Source organism: Rhinolophus sinicus, linkage group LG06 (assembly GCF_036562045.2).
Source record: "Rhinolophus sinicus isolate RSC01 linkage group LG06, ASM3656204v1, whole genome shotgun sequence".
Lineage (NCBI taxonomy): Eukaryota > Metazoa > Chordata > Mammalia > Chiroptera > Rhinolophidae > Rhinolophus > Rhinolophus sinicus.
Genome location: NC_133756.1, coordinates 18,519,946 through 18,537,671, shown reverse-complemented (window position 1 = coordinate 18,537,671; position 17,726 = coordinate 18,519,946). Strand labels below are relative to the sequence as shown.

At 53.3% G+C, this 17,726-nt stretch overlaps 1 protein-coding gene across 3 annotated transcripts in view; it reads left to right on the top strand.

Annotated features, from left to right (window-relative positions):
* Window positions 1-17,726, top strand: part of TRABD2B (TraB domain containing 2B) — a 227,567-nt gene that overhangs the window by 182,651 nt on the left and 27,190 nt on the right. For all 3 annotated transcript variants that reach the window (XM_074334689.1, XM_074334688.1, XM_074334687.1), the window contains exon 5: window positions 15,356-15,446. In XM_074334689.1, the coding sequence (XP_074190790.1) occupies window positions 15,356-15,446 (91 nt within the window). The remainder of the gene's footprint in view (window positions 1-15,355; window positions 15,447-17,726) is intronic.

Genomic DNA, 17,726 nt, shown 5'->3' with positions numbered 1-17,726 from the left:
AATGGTTCCCATGGGCAAGAGGAGTGACCCCTGCCAAAGTCAGGACAACTTCTGTGGGTCCCTTCATACCCAGGAGGTCATTTTGAGAGCCTAGAACTGAACCAGCTCCAATTGCCCAACACAACGTTCAGCCCCACCCCCACCCTGACCCCAGCAGAGCCAGGGCCAAGCCTGTGAGGACCAGGTGACCTGTGGGCAGAAGGCAGGCTCTGACACCCCACAGTCCTGGCTTCAGATCCTAGCCCAGCCCTTCCAGGCTGCATGACCTCGGCACAGTACCTCCTCAAAGGCTCAGGCCCCTCTTTTAGGATTTATATCAATGACTATTTGATAGATTGAAAATATCTACCTTGGAGAAGAGTTGTAGATATTAGTGATAACATTTAAATAACCTGACATATAATAAGAACTCACAATGGCGGCTACATTATTATGACCATCATCATGACAATTCATATAAGTTTTATCATCCCAATGTGTACCATGAACTTGATGCTTCTCCTGGGGGTTCTGGCCTCTTCGTGCTAAAGGAAGTCCAGATGTCCAGGAACAGGGTTTGCTCAGCATCTCTCCCTGCTCCTTCCCTCTCTCTCTACCTCTTCTCCCAAATTCTTTCTTCCTTTCTCTATGGCTATCCCTGCTGGAGACAGCGTTGCCCGCAGTGGGACCAGGATATTGTATTTGCCTCCTATATTAGCTTTGGCTCCAGAATTATAACAAACACGTATTTTTTGCTCGTAGTACCACAATTTGGGTTGACTGAATTCACCTCCTGTTTTGTAGTAAGAATTAAGTGAGACCCGTGCTCAGCCTCGTGAGCACTCACAGACACCGCCCTCTCACCCCTCCCTTCCCTAGGCTGGTTTGCACACACTGCCTGCCCCAGCTGGGCTGAGCTGGGTCAAGTCAAGCAGTCAGTACAACCTGGAAGGGTCCTGATTCCGTTAGGGGGCATGTCCACTGTTTGAGATCTGCCTTCCTCCCACCCCCTGCTCGCTGCCATTCGATCCCATAAACTTTAAGGGCAAGAGCCAGGGCTCGTCTGTGTGTGCCTATCTTCCTTCCTCTGTAGCCCTCAGTAGGGAACTGCCTCACAAATGCAGAACCTCTGGGACAATCTCTTTAAGGCCATACCTACAGCTGGATGGAAAGAGCTCTGGGCTCACGTTGGAACTGTGCCACGGCCTGTTGTGTAACCTGCATAAACCCCTTCCCCTTTTGTAGCCTCGGTTTACTCATTTGAGCAGAAGGAGTCAGAACTCATTTGGGCCACCCATGATTCCAGGAGCGATTCAGATACAGTTTTTGGAGAATGGAGGGGTTCCTGTAGGGGGTCCTGGAGGAACCAGCAGGAGTGGGACCTTGACTAACCACATAGAGAGGGCAAGGCCACTCTTGAGCTGTAGGATACCTACTGGGGACGTGGCATGAGTCAGGCAGCTTTGGAGACTGTGCAGGGAAATAAGAACTCCCCAACACACCACACACCCTCTTACCATCCAGCTGCCTCCCTAGCCCTCCGCCTATGGGCATCTGGCAGGGCATCCTGCTCTGAAATGGGCCCCAACTGACCACAATGGGGGAGCCAGTCTGAGCTCAAGCAGACCCCAGGCTCCTCCCTGGGCCTAGGAAGAGCTGCCGGTGAACGCAGCCATTGAGGGAGACCATAAAGGACCCAGTGTTCCACATTTCCCACTTGAGTGGCAGGACCTCCCTGTTCCACCTGCCTCAGGGCCCAGGACCAAAGTCACCAGGGTCTGGGGATGGCTAACACCCACTCTTTCCTGTGGGCAATGAAACAGGAGAGTGAAGAGATGAAAATCACAGTAATGTGGGCAGCCCTGGCCACTGACCTCCTTTCCTGAAACCCAAGTCTGTGGGGACACAAATGTCCACTCAGGCACCAGGCTAGCATACGGGCATCATGCCCAACTCTAGTTTCTTCCCCATCTCTGAAATCCAGCTGGTCCCTGGTCGGTCCTGTTAACAGACCAACAAGAAGACTCACACCCATCTACTCTGTCCATCTCCACTGCCACTGCCCCATCCAAACCTTCATCAGCTCCAGCCTTCTCATCCGTTCCCCACCTCCACATGTTTCCCACAGTGTAGCCAGTGAATGATGCTACACGGTGGTGGCTCTGTCTCCCACCACCGCCTTGAGCTGTGGGAGGGCAGGACCACTTACCCATCCCTGTGTCTTTAGTAGCACATAATAGGTTTTGAGCTTCGTGAGTGTGTGAAAGGATGAATGAGTGAAGGAATGAACAAATGAATGAGTGTTGACCAGATCCTTCCATCCTGGTCTCCTCTGGGCCTGGTGAGCAGTCGTAAAGGCAGGGCAATGTGAGCCCCACCTCAGCGCTCAGAGACGCACGCTCCAACAAAAACAAGTCTGGAGCCACATGCAGAGCTTGCTGGCAGCTGCCACTTCTGGCTCAGCCATGCCTGGAACAAATGGCCCACTCAGCGCTGCAAATCTACCCTCAACCCGAGAATTTCAAATCTGGACACAGCCTCTAAGCTCGAGCCCACCCATCTCATCATTGCCATGGGCAGAATGAGGCCATGGCAAGTCAAGGACAAAGCCAAGACAGGACCCCGGCCGGGGAGCTATGATCCAGGGGCTTTTTCTTATGTGTAGGCAGGGAGCCAGCTGAACAGGCCTATGACAGTCATTGTATCGTGATGGACCATATTCACACGCAACCCATGGCAAGAAATGTCCACGTTTGCCTCGTTGCATTCTTATGGCCATGTGCACCTCAGTCCTGCATCTTGTGTCAGCTTGAGGATTTATGTACGGGGCCAGGCCAAACACTCTTCAGTGGGGTGCGACCTGTAGACACACCCTCTCCACTCCACACATCCCCGCCTGTGTGCCCCTGAGGTTCCATCTCAGGCCTTCCCAGACCAGCGGGCATTGGGGACCTGAGTCAGACTGTCTCTTGTTACCCATCTTCTGTCCTGCCCTCAAAGAAGGCACAGGGCCACCAAGGCTGCAGGAGGGAGACAGGGCCTATGCCCCTGGAAGTTTGCCTGGCCATGCCCTGGGCGTGTGTCTGCTCATGCAAAGGTCTCTCAGGTCTAATTTCACTGGATGGCTCTAGAAAATAGCTTAGGAAAGAGAGGCATAATTATAAGCCACCCCAGCCAACCCAGCCCGGCTTTGCCAGGTGTGTGAGCCAGGCCTCTGCTCAGGTTCTGCCACTCTGTGACAGACCAGCCTCAGAGGCCAGCTGAAGGCCCTGATGGCTCCATGGCTCTAAAATGCTGGAGAGGGGCCATGCAATGTAAGGAGAGAGAGAGAGAGAGAGAGAGAGAGAGAGAATAAGAAAGAGAGAGAGAGAATGAGAAACAGTGCCTCTACCTGTCTGGTCATTATCCAGACCCTTCTTCAGCCCACCCCCACTCCAGAATCCCACCCTAGGGCCCATGAGAGCAGACTGGGATTTCCAGTGCTGACGGCAGACTGGCCACGACTCTGTTCTGCTCTATAGGAGATTCGGGGCAAAGGGCCAGAGCTTTGGAGTCAGGATGCTTAGGTGTAAAGTGTGGCACTGCCACTGTCCACTAAGACAGACTGGGAAAGCCATCTCACCTTCAAGGGCCTCAGACTCTTGTCTATAAAATGGGGATAATGCACCTGCCTCATTGGATTGTATGCTAGGTATGTTCATTTTAGGTTATAGGGTTAAAACTTTCCACCTGGGTGGAGGGATCCTTATGAAAAAAAACCCTTACTGTGTGCCAGCCACCATTTCAGCCTCTTGGATTATATTACCTTTGATCTTCACAGTAACACCATGAGATGGGTTATATTACACACATTTTCCAAATGAAAACCAAGGTCCAGAGAGGGTGAATGGCTTCCCCAAGGCCGTACAGGCAGACCTTTGACTTGAATCCTGGCCTCTTGGGTATGGGTTCTGGCCATTTCTCCTGCACATGGGACCCTTACAGTAAACTTCTAGAAATGCTGACGATTTTGCGGGAAGGTTGTCTTTTTAGCTGACGCATCTCACAAAAGAATACTCTCCTAGTGTTTATCATGTTTCTGCTGTGAGGTGCTCTTTGGCTTCTTCGGGAGGTTATTCAGCCGGTTCAGGGGCAGTTGGGTTGCGGACATTCATGAAAGCTCTGAGCAAGCCTGAGGGACATCTCAGGGACTGGATAGAAGCCCTGCCTCTCTAAGAGGTAGCTGTGACCAGGGTGCAAACTGAGGTGCTGGAACGAATCAGGCCAATGCCATGGAGGAATGAGCCAACCCAGGGGGAGGAGAGGCCTGGTTCCCAGCTGCCGGGACCATGCAGATGGACAAGCTGACCCTGAAGCACCCCCAAAGATCTCATGTGGGGTTTTGGATTTCCTTTAGTCTACAGATAACTGAGAAAAAAAGTACAAGGTAGGGGATTTTTATTAGCTAAATTTATACCATGTACTGCCTTATCTTTTAGTCTAAATCTCCTGTCTACTGTGTTTGAAGTTAGGCATCCTTTTTAAAAATGATGGTGATACAAGACAGATGGGGCTTTCAAAGCCCTTACTTGGCAAAATAAAAAGTTGGTGACTGTATTATTCCCCTACCCACTCACATTTTCTAAAGATAGGAGAGAATTGAGCATGCTTAAGACATGATAGAACGAATATAATAGAAGGAGGAGGATACAGGAGAGAGAGAGGGAAAAGATTACTAGCCCAGGGTCTTGAGAAGGTAGGAAGAGGGTGACCAGAGCTCAGGGAGGGGGTTTGGCTTGGGTAGAGATGGGCACCTCCTCACCCATACTTGAAGGGAAAGAGGGAGGAGGCCTAGCAGGCAGGTAATTTGGTGGTGGAAAGGCAAGGAATTTCTAAACTGATGGCTTCTAATAAGAGCTCTAGTCTGTAAAGTAAAAGGTGAAGTCATCTGCAGAGAAAGAGGAGGAAGGTGGGAGGGTTTTTGGCTTGAAGAGAAGAGAACATTTGACATAAATGCAAGAGAGACTGGCCCCAAGAACTGACATGGACAGGAAGTTAAGTAGATTTCATCTCATGGGCCAACTTTGATTGAGTAGTAGTGGCTGTCTGGAGTGGGACAGTGCAAAGGATGATAAAACCACATCAGAGCTCAGCAGAAAAGAGGCCCTGATTGATTGGAGATGTCTGCTGTGGACCAGAATTAGGGCATGTACCTGCCATATACGTGCTCTGTCTGCTAGGAACACAGATGATGCTGACTGGCAGTGAGGGCCCATGAACCTGTGTGGTCCCAATATACAGGTTGTAAGATTTTCTGCAGCAACACTGAACAGCTAGGGTGGAAATGTGGATGCTGCCCCCTAGACCTTCTCCTGATTTTATCCTAGCACCCTCTGCTCAGTGAGCACCCCACTGTGTGTGAACTACTCCGGGGCAGGCGCAAACCTTCTCAGAATTGCCAACACCTAGGAATGTTCTAGAAAGACATACTGGACCAAATCACCCAAAATCAAGTTCATTCTGTTCAGACACATGGTATCTCCTGGACCCCAGGCCTCAGAGGATGTCAGTGCCAGGCACTAGAAAAAATGACAGTTTTCTCCCTAGCTCCAGGGAGTTGGGGCTTTCTTAGGATGTGTTTACTTGCTCAACCACTTTGCAGCCTGGAACAGACTGAGTAATGTAGAAACTGGCAGAGCTGGGTTGGAGACATGAGCCAGACTCAGGGGGCAACCGGGCAACCTCTAGGGCCCATTCATTTCTGAGAACCAGTAGTTATCACACATTCTATAACCCTCACATGCTATAATCTGAATATAATTCTAACTTCTGATATTGCAAAGACCTTTGACCCTAACATGCTATTGTTTTAAGATTGTGGTTCTGATATCCCAACATCTCCCAACTGATATCCCAACATCTGTCAGCATAGCATCCTAACATTCTGGCATGGTTTGCTCCAATCCCTCTTGGATTCCTTGGGAGGAATGAAGAACTAAGAGCCTTCCGGACCTAGAACTATCTCCACGTAGGACTGCTGTCACTTGTCCCCACAAGAAGCACAAGTCACGGCAGAAAGCAGGATTTAAAGGGTTAAAAGACGGGCTGTGTGAGCACCAGAAACAGAGGACTTATAGCTATTCCCCCGATTGCCCTGCATAGCCAGTACACCCAGCTTCCAGGCCCACGCCAGCCTCTCTCTTACCCTAGCTGAAGTGCCACAGACCCACAAGCAGAAACACACCTGTGGGGCTGGGACACAGAAGTCCATTTGTGGTGAAGACCCAAGTCCATTGGTGGTGAAGACCCAGGTTTGAGAAAAGTGACAGATCAAAGCCCAAGATACCAAACACCATTAGCATCTTTTATTTTTTTAAGCTTAAACCAACAACCACTTTATTTATTTGCTCATGAATCTGTAATTTGGGCAGGGCTCAAAGGGGTGCCACTGGCGTCACATGGGTCAGTGTGACCGGGCTGGAAGACCCACTTTCAGGGTCACATCTTTTTTATTAATAACAGCAGCAATTGCTCCCTGAAAATACGCACCATCCTGCTTGAAGAACACCCAGAACCATCAGCACATATGACCTCCAGGTCCTCAATTCCCTGTAGAGGGAGACGGGATGGTATTTATTATTCCGTTTGGCAGATGGGTCAATCAAGATACAGATGGGAAGGGAAAGAATCTTAGAGCTAGAGAGAAATGATGGTCGCTACTGACTCAACCATTCCTCCTGACGGCCATCCTCCCTAAAAAAGCCATCCAACTGCTGCTTGGGCCCTCTGTTCTGCTGAGGTTGCCCTTCCTCTCTTCTGCCCAGACCTTCCATTACTTCCTCTCTGGGCTCCCACAATCCCTCAGGATTCCCCTATCACAGCCTGGCTCGTGCTGAGCACATTTGTCGTCTCCCAATCTAGGCTGTCAACTCCCTGCGCAATGAGAAGTTTCTCAATATCCACTTGTTGAATGAATGAATGAACCCACCCTAAGACTCATGAGTAGAAGTTCCCCCTGCTCTATGTTACCCAGAGCAAAACCTTGACTGGAACCCACACCTGCTACCCCCACAGTGGGCGACCCAGGGGTTCAGCAACTTCATATCTGACCTTTGGAAGGTGAGACTGGATTGACAAATGAAAAACCCTCAGAACCAACTAGAAACAGTCCAGGTACTGTTTTTGGTCGAGCCTTGCAGTCAGAGGCTGGAAGAGGAGGACATTTAGTGCTAAGTTGGGGAGGTGGGTAGGGGGTGGTTAGGAAGGGAAGGCAGCAAGATGGTTTGGAGGGGATCCATGAGAAGGGAAAGAAAGTAGGGCAAGGTGAGAGTGAAGTCAAGGACATAAGGGTGGAAATATGCTGATGTTGTGGACACTTCTTGCATTCTGAGACCTTCCATGGGCCTTCTCAGAACCCTTCCTCCCTCAGCTGCACAGAGAGGGGCTTAGACTGGGTGAGGGCTAATATCCCTCTTGCCCCAACATTTAGCAATTCCATGCATGCTGACAGATGTGTGAGTGATGGCACTGAATGGAGGCAGGGTAAGTCAGAGAAAGCTTCCTGGAGAAGGTGAGACCGGTTGACATTTCCCTGCTGAGATCTAGCTGCTTCTGTTTCTGCTCATCACCCCATAGTCCCCGGGACAAGACTCACCCACCTCCTTCCCCACCTTGTTCTCCACTCAGTGGCCTCCAGCACAGAAGAAGCCCCTCAGAGCTCCTGATTGGGCACAGAAGAGCAGCCATGCCCGTGTAGGGCATTTTTAACCTTAGAAACAAGGGGCCCAGCAAATAGGCAACACAGGCCCAGCTGCTTTTTCCTCTCCCAGGCAAACAAACATCCATGGCCTGCCACACGCCCCACACTGGAGCACACTCCCCAGGCCACAGTGTCCAGAAGTGTTTCAGAATTTCCCACAGTGCTTCAAAGGACTCTGCTGCCCCACCATGTACACACCTGGCAGCTGGCACTTGTGCAGCTCAGGGCCTAGTGCAGCGCTCCCACGCTGTAAATGTGAGCTCTTACGGTGTTCGCATTTCAGGGTCCTGGCCCCTTGGAGCGCAGCCCTCCAAGGACAGGATCCACACAAGAGAAAGCAGGGGCATCGGGGGAGGAGCAGAAGTGCTCCGTGACCTCTGAGGACCCAGCTGGTACACTTGCAGGGAAACCCCAAAAGCAGGGTCTCAGTTCCAAGTGACAGTGAGGCTCAGGAGCAGGTGGACCCCATCCCTGCCCACAGGTTGGCCAGCAGGGGTCTCTCCTGGGGTCCTAGGTGCCGTAATTCTAGAAAGAGAGCCTCTGGATGTGGTCGAGTGTTGCTGTGGCTGCAGTGAGCCCTGGAGTAGGCACAGTAGCCTGCAGGTCACAGAACCCCTCCCAGGCTCTGTCTCCGCGGCTCTCCCCACAGTGCCCTGTGAATACCTCAGTTCTTCCGCAATCATTGACAGTCTGGAATCTTAGACCCCAAGAGGAAAGGGTACCACACCTGACCCATCTCAGGGTCCCCAAGACCTGGCACATGCCGAACATGTGGGAAGCCCAAGTAAAAACTTGTGAAGAAATTACTGCTGGCTCCAGCCCTCAAGGCACAGGACGGTCAAAACCCCCAGCGCTTCTGTCCTCACCAAGGGGCAGGATGGGCCCGTAGAGGAGGCTTCCTCACCTCTAGACCAAATATTGATTGAAAGAGGATCTGGTCGAAAGGAAATGAAAAGCTCAAACCCTGGGGATTATAGAATAATGAAGAGGGTTGGCTTTGAGGGCGGGCTGGCTGAGGGGCGGGCGGGAAAGTGGTTGTTGTGCTTTTAAGAGGAAGTACACAAGTGGGAGAGGTCCTGATGGGGATCCCAACCTGAGCAACTGTCAGACAGGTGCTAGAGGCCCAGGAGCAACTCTGGCCCCAGCAAAAGCCTGGGCAGCTGCTTCCATGAAGCGCCCTTTAAACAGACCCTCTGTGCATGGGCTTCGACAAATGCCAGCTCTGCCCTTTCTGCCTGTGTGACACTGGAGCAGTTCTGCTGGTCTCAGTGGGACTGCGAGAAAATGAATCAAAGTGTTCGGTACAAACTCAGTGCTGGGAAAATGGTCGGTAGAGTTGCTTTTCTTGGTATTCGTATCCATCGTTGCATCATTAAGGGCAGAGCTGAGCTGACCAGCTGAAGTCTTAGGGCTTTTCCTTTTCTAACATCCTGAGTTCTAGCAGCCTCTGGAGAGGAGCAGACTGTAAAGGGGGCAGAATAGGGTTCCACGCAGACAGGCCCAGCTCCCTGTAGGGTGTCTGAAGCCCCTCTGAAAAGGACTAACAAGTGCTCTTCGACCCTCTACTTACACACCTCCAAGGATGGGGCGCTCACTCCCTTACAGAACTGGACAGTTGCCTGGGAGAGTGTTCTTTGAGCCTAGCTGAAACCTGCCCCCTTAGCCTTGTCCTGCCTTGAATTAGAGTGCCACCATTCATACCTCCTGCCCCAACCCTTACCATTACCCACCTCTCCTTTCACTTTCTATTCCAACAACCCAGAACCACTGTAAGTGGCCGGCACACACCAGGCCCTTTTTCCCTTTCATGCCCGTGCACGAGCAATGTCCTATGTTGGAAAGACCTTTCCACTTCCTTTCCTCTGACTCACCTGAGACCCCTCCTCAATGACCCCCTAGTCTAAGTCCTGCTTCTTCCCCTTTAACCACAGAACCCCTGGTGTCCCTCCCTCACTGCGTGGCTCACGCTGCCCATCTTCCCTCCACCCTGTGATCTCCTAGGTGGGGACCATGTGTCTCAGCTCCTGGCACAAGACTGGGAGCAGGAGGTGTCCTCCGCTGAGGCCCCTGCCCTACCCTGGGCTAGTCCTCGGAGAAAGAGCAAGGAAGCTCAGCTCTGCCAGTTTCCCATGCTGACCCTCCTCGGGAGATGAAAATCCCCTCAGTACCCCAGTTGTCTGTCCTTCCCCAGGTTCTCCTGGTCCCATCCAGCCTGCCCTCCTGTCACACTTCCTCCTGAAAACAAACACCGCTGTCGCTTGATATCCGGCCGCTGATCCTGGCCACTAGATTAGCATTTGAAAGTTTCCCTTGCATTAATTTCAGACGGAACATAAATATGGGTTTGGGATCCCTCTTCCAGGACGAGAAAACTGGAAACTCCGCGGACTCACTGGAGAGAAAACATGTGTGCTGGCCGAGGGGAGCCCATGTTACTTTGGAGCCTTTGTGGGAACATCTGGTCCTCTCCTTCTCCCCTCCTCCTGGCCCCCCAACACTGTCTTGAAATTACCCTGTTAATTGGTGGATTGTTCTTGCTGAGCACTCGCACACTTTCCCTCCAATCTGGTGAACCTTGGAAGGTACACATGTTTCTGACAATTTCCTGCTCCCAAAACATGAACTCAAGATCCCTCGCAGCCGCCAGTACTTCAGAGTGGGTGTGCAGGAATGTGCAATGAGCAAGGACGTCTCTGGATGGAAGTCCGGGCTTCGCCTCTTACCAGCGCTGGGACCTAGGCAAGTCCCATCTCCTCACTGAGCTTCAGTTCCTGGATCTATAAACTGAGGGGACCTTGAAGGCGGCTGCGAGAATGAAATGAAACAACATTGGAGAAGCCTCATGTACCCAGGAGGCTCACTGAGTAGGAATTTGTTTTCAGGTCATCAAGTGATGGAATCATAGAGGTGGGAGGACCCCTGAACCATGTGGGGAAACAGGCACAGAGCAGGCAAGGAAGCTGCCCAAGGTCACACAGCCAGGTGGCTTTTGAGCCAGGTTTTCTGTCCTAATCCCAGGATAGGATTCTTCTCCCTGTTCCACCCTGCCTTTTCATGTCAGAAGGTAAATAGGAGCTGTTGGGCTGTGCCCGGCTGATGGGTAGGGGCTATGTCTAGCCTGTGCCCTGGCACAGACCTGCTTGTGCAAAAGAAGGGAGGCCTTTGTCTCTGCACTAAAATATGGTGGATCAGTGCCCAATCTGAACAGGATACCTTCCCTGTTTGTATATGAATGCCCTTTAAGGGGCACTGGCTTGCAGGGTCAGGGGAGGTAACACCATACCAGCCCCACCATTCTCAAGACCTATAATCTTCCTCCAGGCCCTGCTCCTCCTCCCCTTGCCTATCTCCTCTGCATCTTTGCCTGAGTCCCACCCATTCTGGCTACATGGACTCCTCCTCCAGGAAGCCTTTCCTGATGCCTCCACCATGCCCCTTGCCTCCATTTCTCCTCTCTTTCTCCTCTCTCCTCTTTCACGCTTTCTCTCCATCTTTGTCTGTTTGTAGGTATTTCTTTGCCCCATCCTTCTCTCTTTCTATCTCTTTCTCTGTCTTGGTGTCTCTCCCTTTCCTTCTCTCTCCACCATTTATTGCCTGTGTTCAGGCCCCTCTCTCCTCTCCACTGTCTTTCTCCTCTCTGTTTCCTCATGTCCTGAACTCTCTTGCTCTCCCTAGCTTTCCATGTGAGTATCTCTCTCCTCTCTCTGCCTTCCTGTGAGTCTCCCACACTCTTTGTCTCTGTGGCTCTGTGTGCCCCACACCCCACTGTCCTCCCTCATTTTCCTCCTCTCCGTGTCCACGCAGCCTCAGCAGATGAAATGGAACGTGCCTTCCTGCAGAGAGCTGGCCAGAGCACAGCTGTCAGTGCTGGAAGGAGCTGCTGATGAGTGGCCAGGAGACCCTGGGAGCCTGAGCAAGCCACGCGGGCTAAGCCCCAACACCGTGGGGCCCCTTTGGAAACTTTCCATACCTTCCTGCAGGTTCCAGATGGGTGTGGTGCTTGTTTCAGGATTTCTGATCTTGGAGGCAAGCCTAAGCCCTGTCTGCCAGCCCCGGGGGACAGCATGCACTGGGCCCTGAGTCAGGGACAGGTCCAAAGCCAAGCTCCTGGGATTGGTGAAATCTGCAGGAGCATCACCAAGGGGCCAGGCTGGGGCTAGGAAGGGAGGGGATCCGTGAGCTCAGGTCTCCTGGGGATAGGATGAGATCATGGAAAAGATATGGAGTACACAGTTTTTGTCACTCACTCATTCAACCTTCTGGTCATGAAGCCACCACCATGGACCAGAGCTGGGCTTAGCCCTAGGTCAACAATGAATCAGGCAGGACCTCTGCCTTTGAAAAGCTCACTGTCTCCTCTCAAGCAACTTGGTGGGAACATGCTCTGACGGAGGCAGCTCTTGGGTGTGGGAAGGTCATTCCTGCTCCAGTGAGGAGGGTGAACGGGAGAGGATAAGGAGGACAGTGTCTGCAGTGATTCCAGCAGAAGGTGATGGTGACCTGGACCAGAGCCAAGCATGGTTAGGAGGTAAAATCAGGAGGACTCTGGTACTGACTGGATGAGGATGAGGAGGGAGAGGAGGGGTCAAGACAGGGCCCATCGGACTTGGAGAGCAGAGCTCAGTTGAGGTACGTCCTAGGAGGGGAGGCTGAGTTGGATTTTGTAGGCTCTGGGGGATGTTAGGTGGATGTCCACAAGCAGTTGGACTAACGGGTCTGGGCTCGGGCTGCAGTTCCAGAGTGATTAGCATTGTACGGTAATTGAAACCATATGGGTGGGTGATTTGCCCGCAGGCTGAGTACAGTGAGAAGAAAACAGGGCTGTGGACAGGGTTCCCTGGAATCCCCACGTTTTGGGGGGCAGGAGAAAGAGGACCCCACCAAGAGGATAGACGGAGCAGTGAGGAGAGGATGAACCAGGACAGAATGGTGTCATGGAGTCCTGTGAAACCAAGCCCCAAAGAGGGAGATGAGGTTGGGGGTGATGGGAACGTGGGCTCAGGAGGGAATGGCTTATACTGGACAGTCCTGGGGCACGGTCTGCGTGAGAAGGGCGCCTCCTAGAGGTGTTCAAGGAGCAGCCTCATACAGGGGAGGGGCAGAAGGGACACTGTTCTCCCAGACCTGGAAGGAAGGAGGTGAAGGAGGGTGTGGCTTAGAGAAGGAGGGGATGGCAGTTGGAAAACATCTTTCCTGATTGCTTCCCATTTCTCAAAGCATCTAAAGTCTTCTGTTTAGGGTCTTAAGCTGCACAATAAGGGCCTGGAACAGTTGAGGTGAAGAGAATGGATGGGGTGCTGACCGGACACTGAGACCTTGCCGGGAAGTGCTTAGAAGCCAGCCAGCATCCTGGAAGGCCTGGCTCCTCCAAATGCCCCCTCCGCTAGCTCCAGGAATGCTCATGTTGGAGCAGCCTCAAGATCTTCAGTAAATATTTACTGCTGCTCCTGTGCAGCCTGAGGAGGGCCATTTTCCCTGGCAGCTCTCAAAATCCTCTGGGCAGACCACTGTTGGGCCTAGAAGCCCTCGTCTTTAAACGGGTCTCCATGGAGGCAGGGAAGGAATTGGCTTTGCTGCCAGGAGTGGATTCCAAGAGCTGCTGGCAAGCCTGTGCACTGAGGCCGCCACACCCAGTCCCCTTCCAGCCCAGTCATGCTCGGAGGCGAGCAAGAGTGGGGATGACTCCGTGGTCCCAGCCAGGGACCAGTTTAGCCCATCAGTCGGCAGTGCATGCTGGGCTTTTCCAAAGAACGTTTGCTCCTCCTGTCTCATTAGGGTTTTACAGCTGCCCAGGGTTGTGGGCCAAAGGGAAGCATGCCCGTGTGACACACAGGAAGCTGAAGCTAGGGGCAGAGAAGCCACTTGCTGAGGGTCCCTAGAGACTCACAGCCTTGGCAGAAACCTGGGTCTTCTGTCTTCAATAGCACTGGGTCAGGGCTGGAGCTGAGAGCCTGTCATACCTGCATTGTCCATGTGTCTTCTACAACTGGCTTCCCGGAAGTGCCTAACTTCTCTCCTAGTCTATTCACATGCCATTCCTCCCTCCTGGAACACCCTCCCTTCGGGGCCACCACACTCCCATCCTCACCTAGCTAACGCTTGTCCCATCCTTCAGCTAGTGATACCTCATCCAGGAAGTCTGCCCTGATCCCAAGGTAGATTAGATGCCTCCTGTGTGCTTCCTTCCACATAGTGTTAGTGCCTGGATCTAAAGAGCCTGATCCTCGAAACTGTGAGTGCCTGGAACAGACCCCTACCTGTTCGTCACTCTCCAGCACTAGGTCTGCACTACTCTGTGTTTGTCAGATGAGTGAAATGGATAGATGGAGAAAGAGGGAGAGAGGGACAGAGGAAAGGAGAACACATTTTCATAAGGGTCTCTGGAAGCAAACAAAGCCTTCCCCATGGAATCTGAGAACTAGGGGAGCCTGTAGGTATCATGCAGCCCACTCCGTTTCCTGTACGCAGAGAGAAACAGGGCACATGAGTGTTACGGGTTTGACAAAGGTCTCAGAGTGAGTATGGTAGGTCCTGCACTAGAATGCATCTCACATTCCTAGCCCAATGATCTTATGCAATGAGCCAGAAGTGGATTTCAGGGACTATGGCAGGCCTGCAAGAGAAAGACCGCTGGGTGGGAAACAGGCTGGGGGTGGTGAAACCAGCCTGGGGTGTGCAGGGTGACGGGGGGAGGGCTGCGGGCTTCACCCTCTGCTGCAGCCACTGCACAGTCCCAGGCTGGCTTCCTCTGTGCCGGAGCCTCTCCATTCCCCGACAGCCTGTCCACTCTCTGTTCTCAGACCTCCCGGGGGCTGTCAACATCCTGACCTTCCAAGTTCCCACCTGTCACCACCCGTCACAAGCAATTAGAATAGCAGTACAGGGATTTCCCTCAGGTTCTGGGATAAATGGTGAGCAGAAGGGAACTGCCCGTGGGAATGGGCCACAGGGCAGACACACAGGTGAGGAGGGCGCCGGGGGGCACTGCCCCTCTGTCCACACTGACCAGATGGGGGGACTGAGGCCCAGGGAGCAGGAGGGGCCCGCCAGAGTGCTGACTGCCAGCAGTGACTGTCTCCACAGTCACGTGGCCTCCTGGGGATCCTTTCTGACCTTCCTAACTGGGACTCTTCACTGTGTCCTCAGACCTCCAGCCTGCATCCCGCCGAAGGAGGGTGATTCCCGCTCTCATCAGGGCTGTGGGCTAAATGCTTTGTACCTATACGCACAGTGTCTAGCACAGGGCTGGCCACAGAGCAAGTGCATCATAAAGGTACCCCCCACTAATGGAGTGCTAAAGGCTGTCCCTCCCTGGACAGTGTGGAGCTGGGGCACAGTAATGCTACAGGAAACACAGCCTTCACTATAAGCCAGCCACTGTGCCCATGGTCCTCACGGCCACCCTGGAAGTTGCTGTTACAATCATTCACACTGTACAGATGAGGACACTGAGGCCCAGGACAGTATAACCAGTGAGCAACAGAGCCAGGATTTGGACTCAGGCAATCTTCCCGCTATATCATCCTGCCTCTCAGGAGTCAGGGGACTCAACTTTGGTATAGGTCACTGGCCTGAGGCTGTCCCCAGTTGCTGGTGTCCTGGCATGTGGCCAAGCCTACTTTGTCTCTTGTGTTCCAGGTCACTTTCTGGGGAACAATACAGTCATTGACGTCCTTCGGCAGGCAGGGCTGGAGGTGGAACACACACCTGCAGGGCAGACTATCAACAGGTAAGGAACCCCATGTCTGCAGGGCGTGGGACTGGCTGGCCTGGTGCTGCCGGTCCACAGACCATGCCTGACCAGGGCCGTGCCTGACCACGGGCCATGCCTGACCACAGGCCGTGCCTGACCACGGGCCGTGCCTGACCACGGGCCGTGCCTGACCATGGGCTGCATGCCTGACCACGGGCCATGCCTGACCACGGGCCATGCCTGACCACAGGCTGCATGCCCGGCTGCACTCTGCCTTCCAGCTCAGGCCTGAAGGGAAAGTTGTGAAGAAACCTCTGGTGAGATGGGGCCCCATAGGGACCAACCTTGACCAGGCGCTCCGGAACGAAGGGACTGCACTAGAAGTGGGGAAATGGGGACGGAGGCTGGTGTGCAGTCTTGGCCAGAGGTATGGGTGGTAGGCTGGGCAGTGGTGGTGGGAATGGGAGGAGAGTCAAGTTTTGAGAGCTGTTCAGGATCTGGAAGTTGTTGATCGGGCAGTGGGAGGACTCTGTAAGGACTACTGGGTAGCTGCCTAACGGACGTAGGGGATTCTGGGGCCCTGAATAGAGATGGGGTTGTGGTCAGAACAAGCAGTGGCCTAGCCTCTTTCCTGTGTCCCAGCACCTCCCCCACCTGGCCCTCACCTTCCTCTGACCACACCTTCCTCATTGCTGCCTCTTAGCTGTGCCCCCACCGCTGACTCTCCTGTCAGGGCAAAGAGCCACATAGTGGCCATCCTCTCATCCTGTGGGAGTTTCCTGTCCCCCCACCAGGCTAGAAGCTGGCTGAGGGCAGGGGCCCCTCTGGGACCCACAGTGCCAGCACCAGGCCAGGCATAATGCAGGTTTCTGGGCAGCACCGGGGTTCAATCACAGGATCCTCAAACTCAGGGGTTCCATGCAGCCTGCGCTCCATCCAACCGCTAGGCAAGAGCAAGAACCTTTCTCACCACCCCACAAGGACGACCAGTGTGACTTCTTTGGACCCTGTCCCTGACATTACAAGATCCAGAGTGCAAAAGAAGCTTGAATAGCATAGCTAATACATGCTGACTTCTCACTGTGCACCGGGCTCTAAGTGCTTTTAATTCATGAGTCCTCATGACAACCCCGTGAGGTAGGAACTATGAGTATCCTCACCTTATAATTGAAGAACCTGAAGCCCGGAGAGGTGAAGTCATTGCAGAAGGACACACACTCGTGCAAATGGCAGCCTAGGGCTTCCCTAAGCTCCTACCCACTCCCTGTACCCCCTCTGGTGGTTGGGGTGGGCTCAGGGGTGGGAGAGCTCAGAAATGGCAGAGGCCTGCTCTTCACTATGCAGAAACGAGGCCCGGGCCACCCAGGGCATTGAGCCTGTGGTCTCCACACTCGGGGAAATCGTTCCTCCTGTCTCCATGGGGGAACTTACAAACTCCCTCAAGCTGGACTCCTCCCTCTTGTCATCTTCTGAGCCAACCAGACAATGCTACTCTTCCTGAATATTTGAGCGCAGTACAAATCAGATTGTACTGGGCCTGGGCGGGCATATGTTTGAGGGGCAAGGGACACAAGGTAAGGTAGCCTTGGAGATAAGGCATTCCACAAGCTCCTCTTCACAGCCCCCAAGGACTTTCACCTTGAGCTCATTGTGTCCGTCCATGGCAGAGGCCGGGGTGGAGGGCAGGTAGGCTAGATAGGCTGCCTCAGCTCCTATTCATCTAGAGCCCAGGCATTAGAGAACTGTCCTCCCGGTCCTCCCACTTCTCCCCTCCAGGCCCTGCTCCAAGAGCTCTCAGCCTGAGTCTGCAAGTGCAGGCTGAAATCCTGCAGGGGGGAGGGTGAAGGAGCGGGGATGCCGAGGAGGCCCCAACAATAAAAGCCATCATCGGCCACAGGTGCTTCCTGGATCCATCTTTTTGTCTGCCTGTTTTGAATTATCTCCCCAGCAGCTGCGGCATCTCCTGGACCCTGGGAATCTGGGGTTGCCGTGGGGGCTGGGACAGATAGCCTGAGCTGATGGCCTTCTCTCTGTCAAGGAGAGAGAAGCCCCTCACTCATCATGCAAGCAGGAGTGAAATGGGGGGACAGGCCGCTCATTTCCTGGGGTGCTGCCTTTGCAGTTCCCGAAACCATGGCCAACCTTCTCCCAGGGATGGATGACCCCAAAAGGAATTCCATTTGGGCCACGGAGAGGAGAGAATAAAAGGCAGAGGATCAGAGGATGTTCCCAGGCTAATGGGTGTCTGCATATGGGATGTCAGTTACACACGCACACACACGCACACACGCGCACACACGCACACACACACGCACA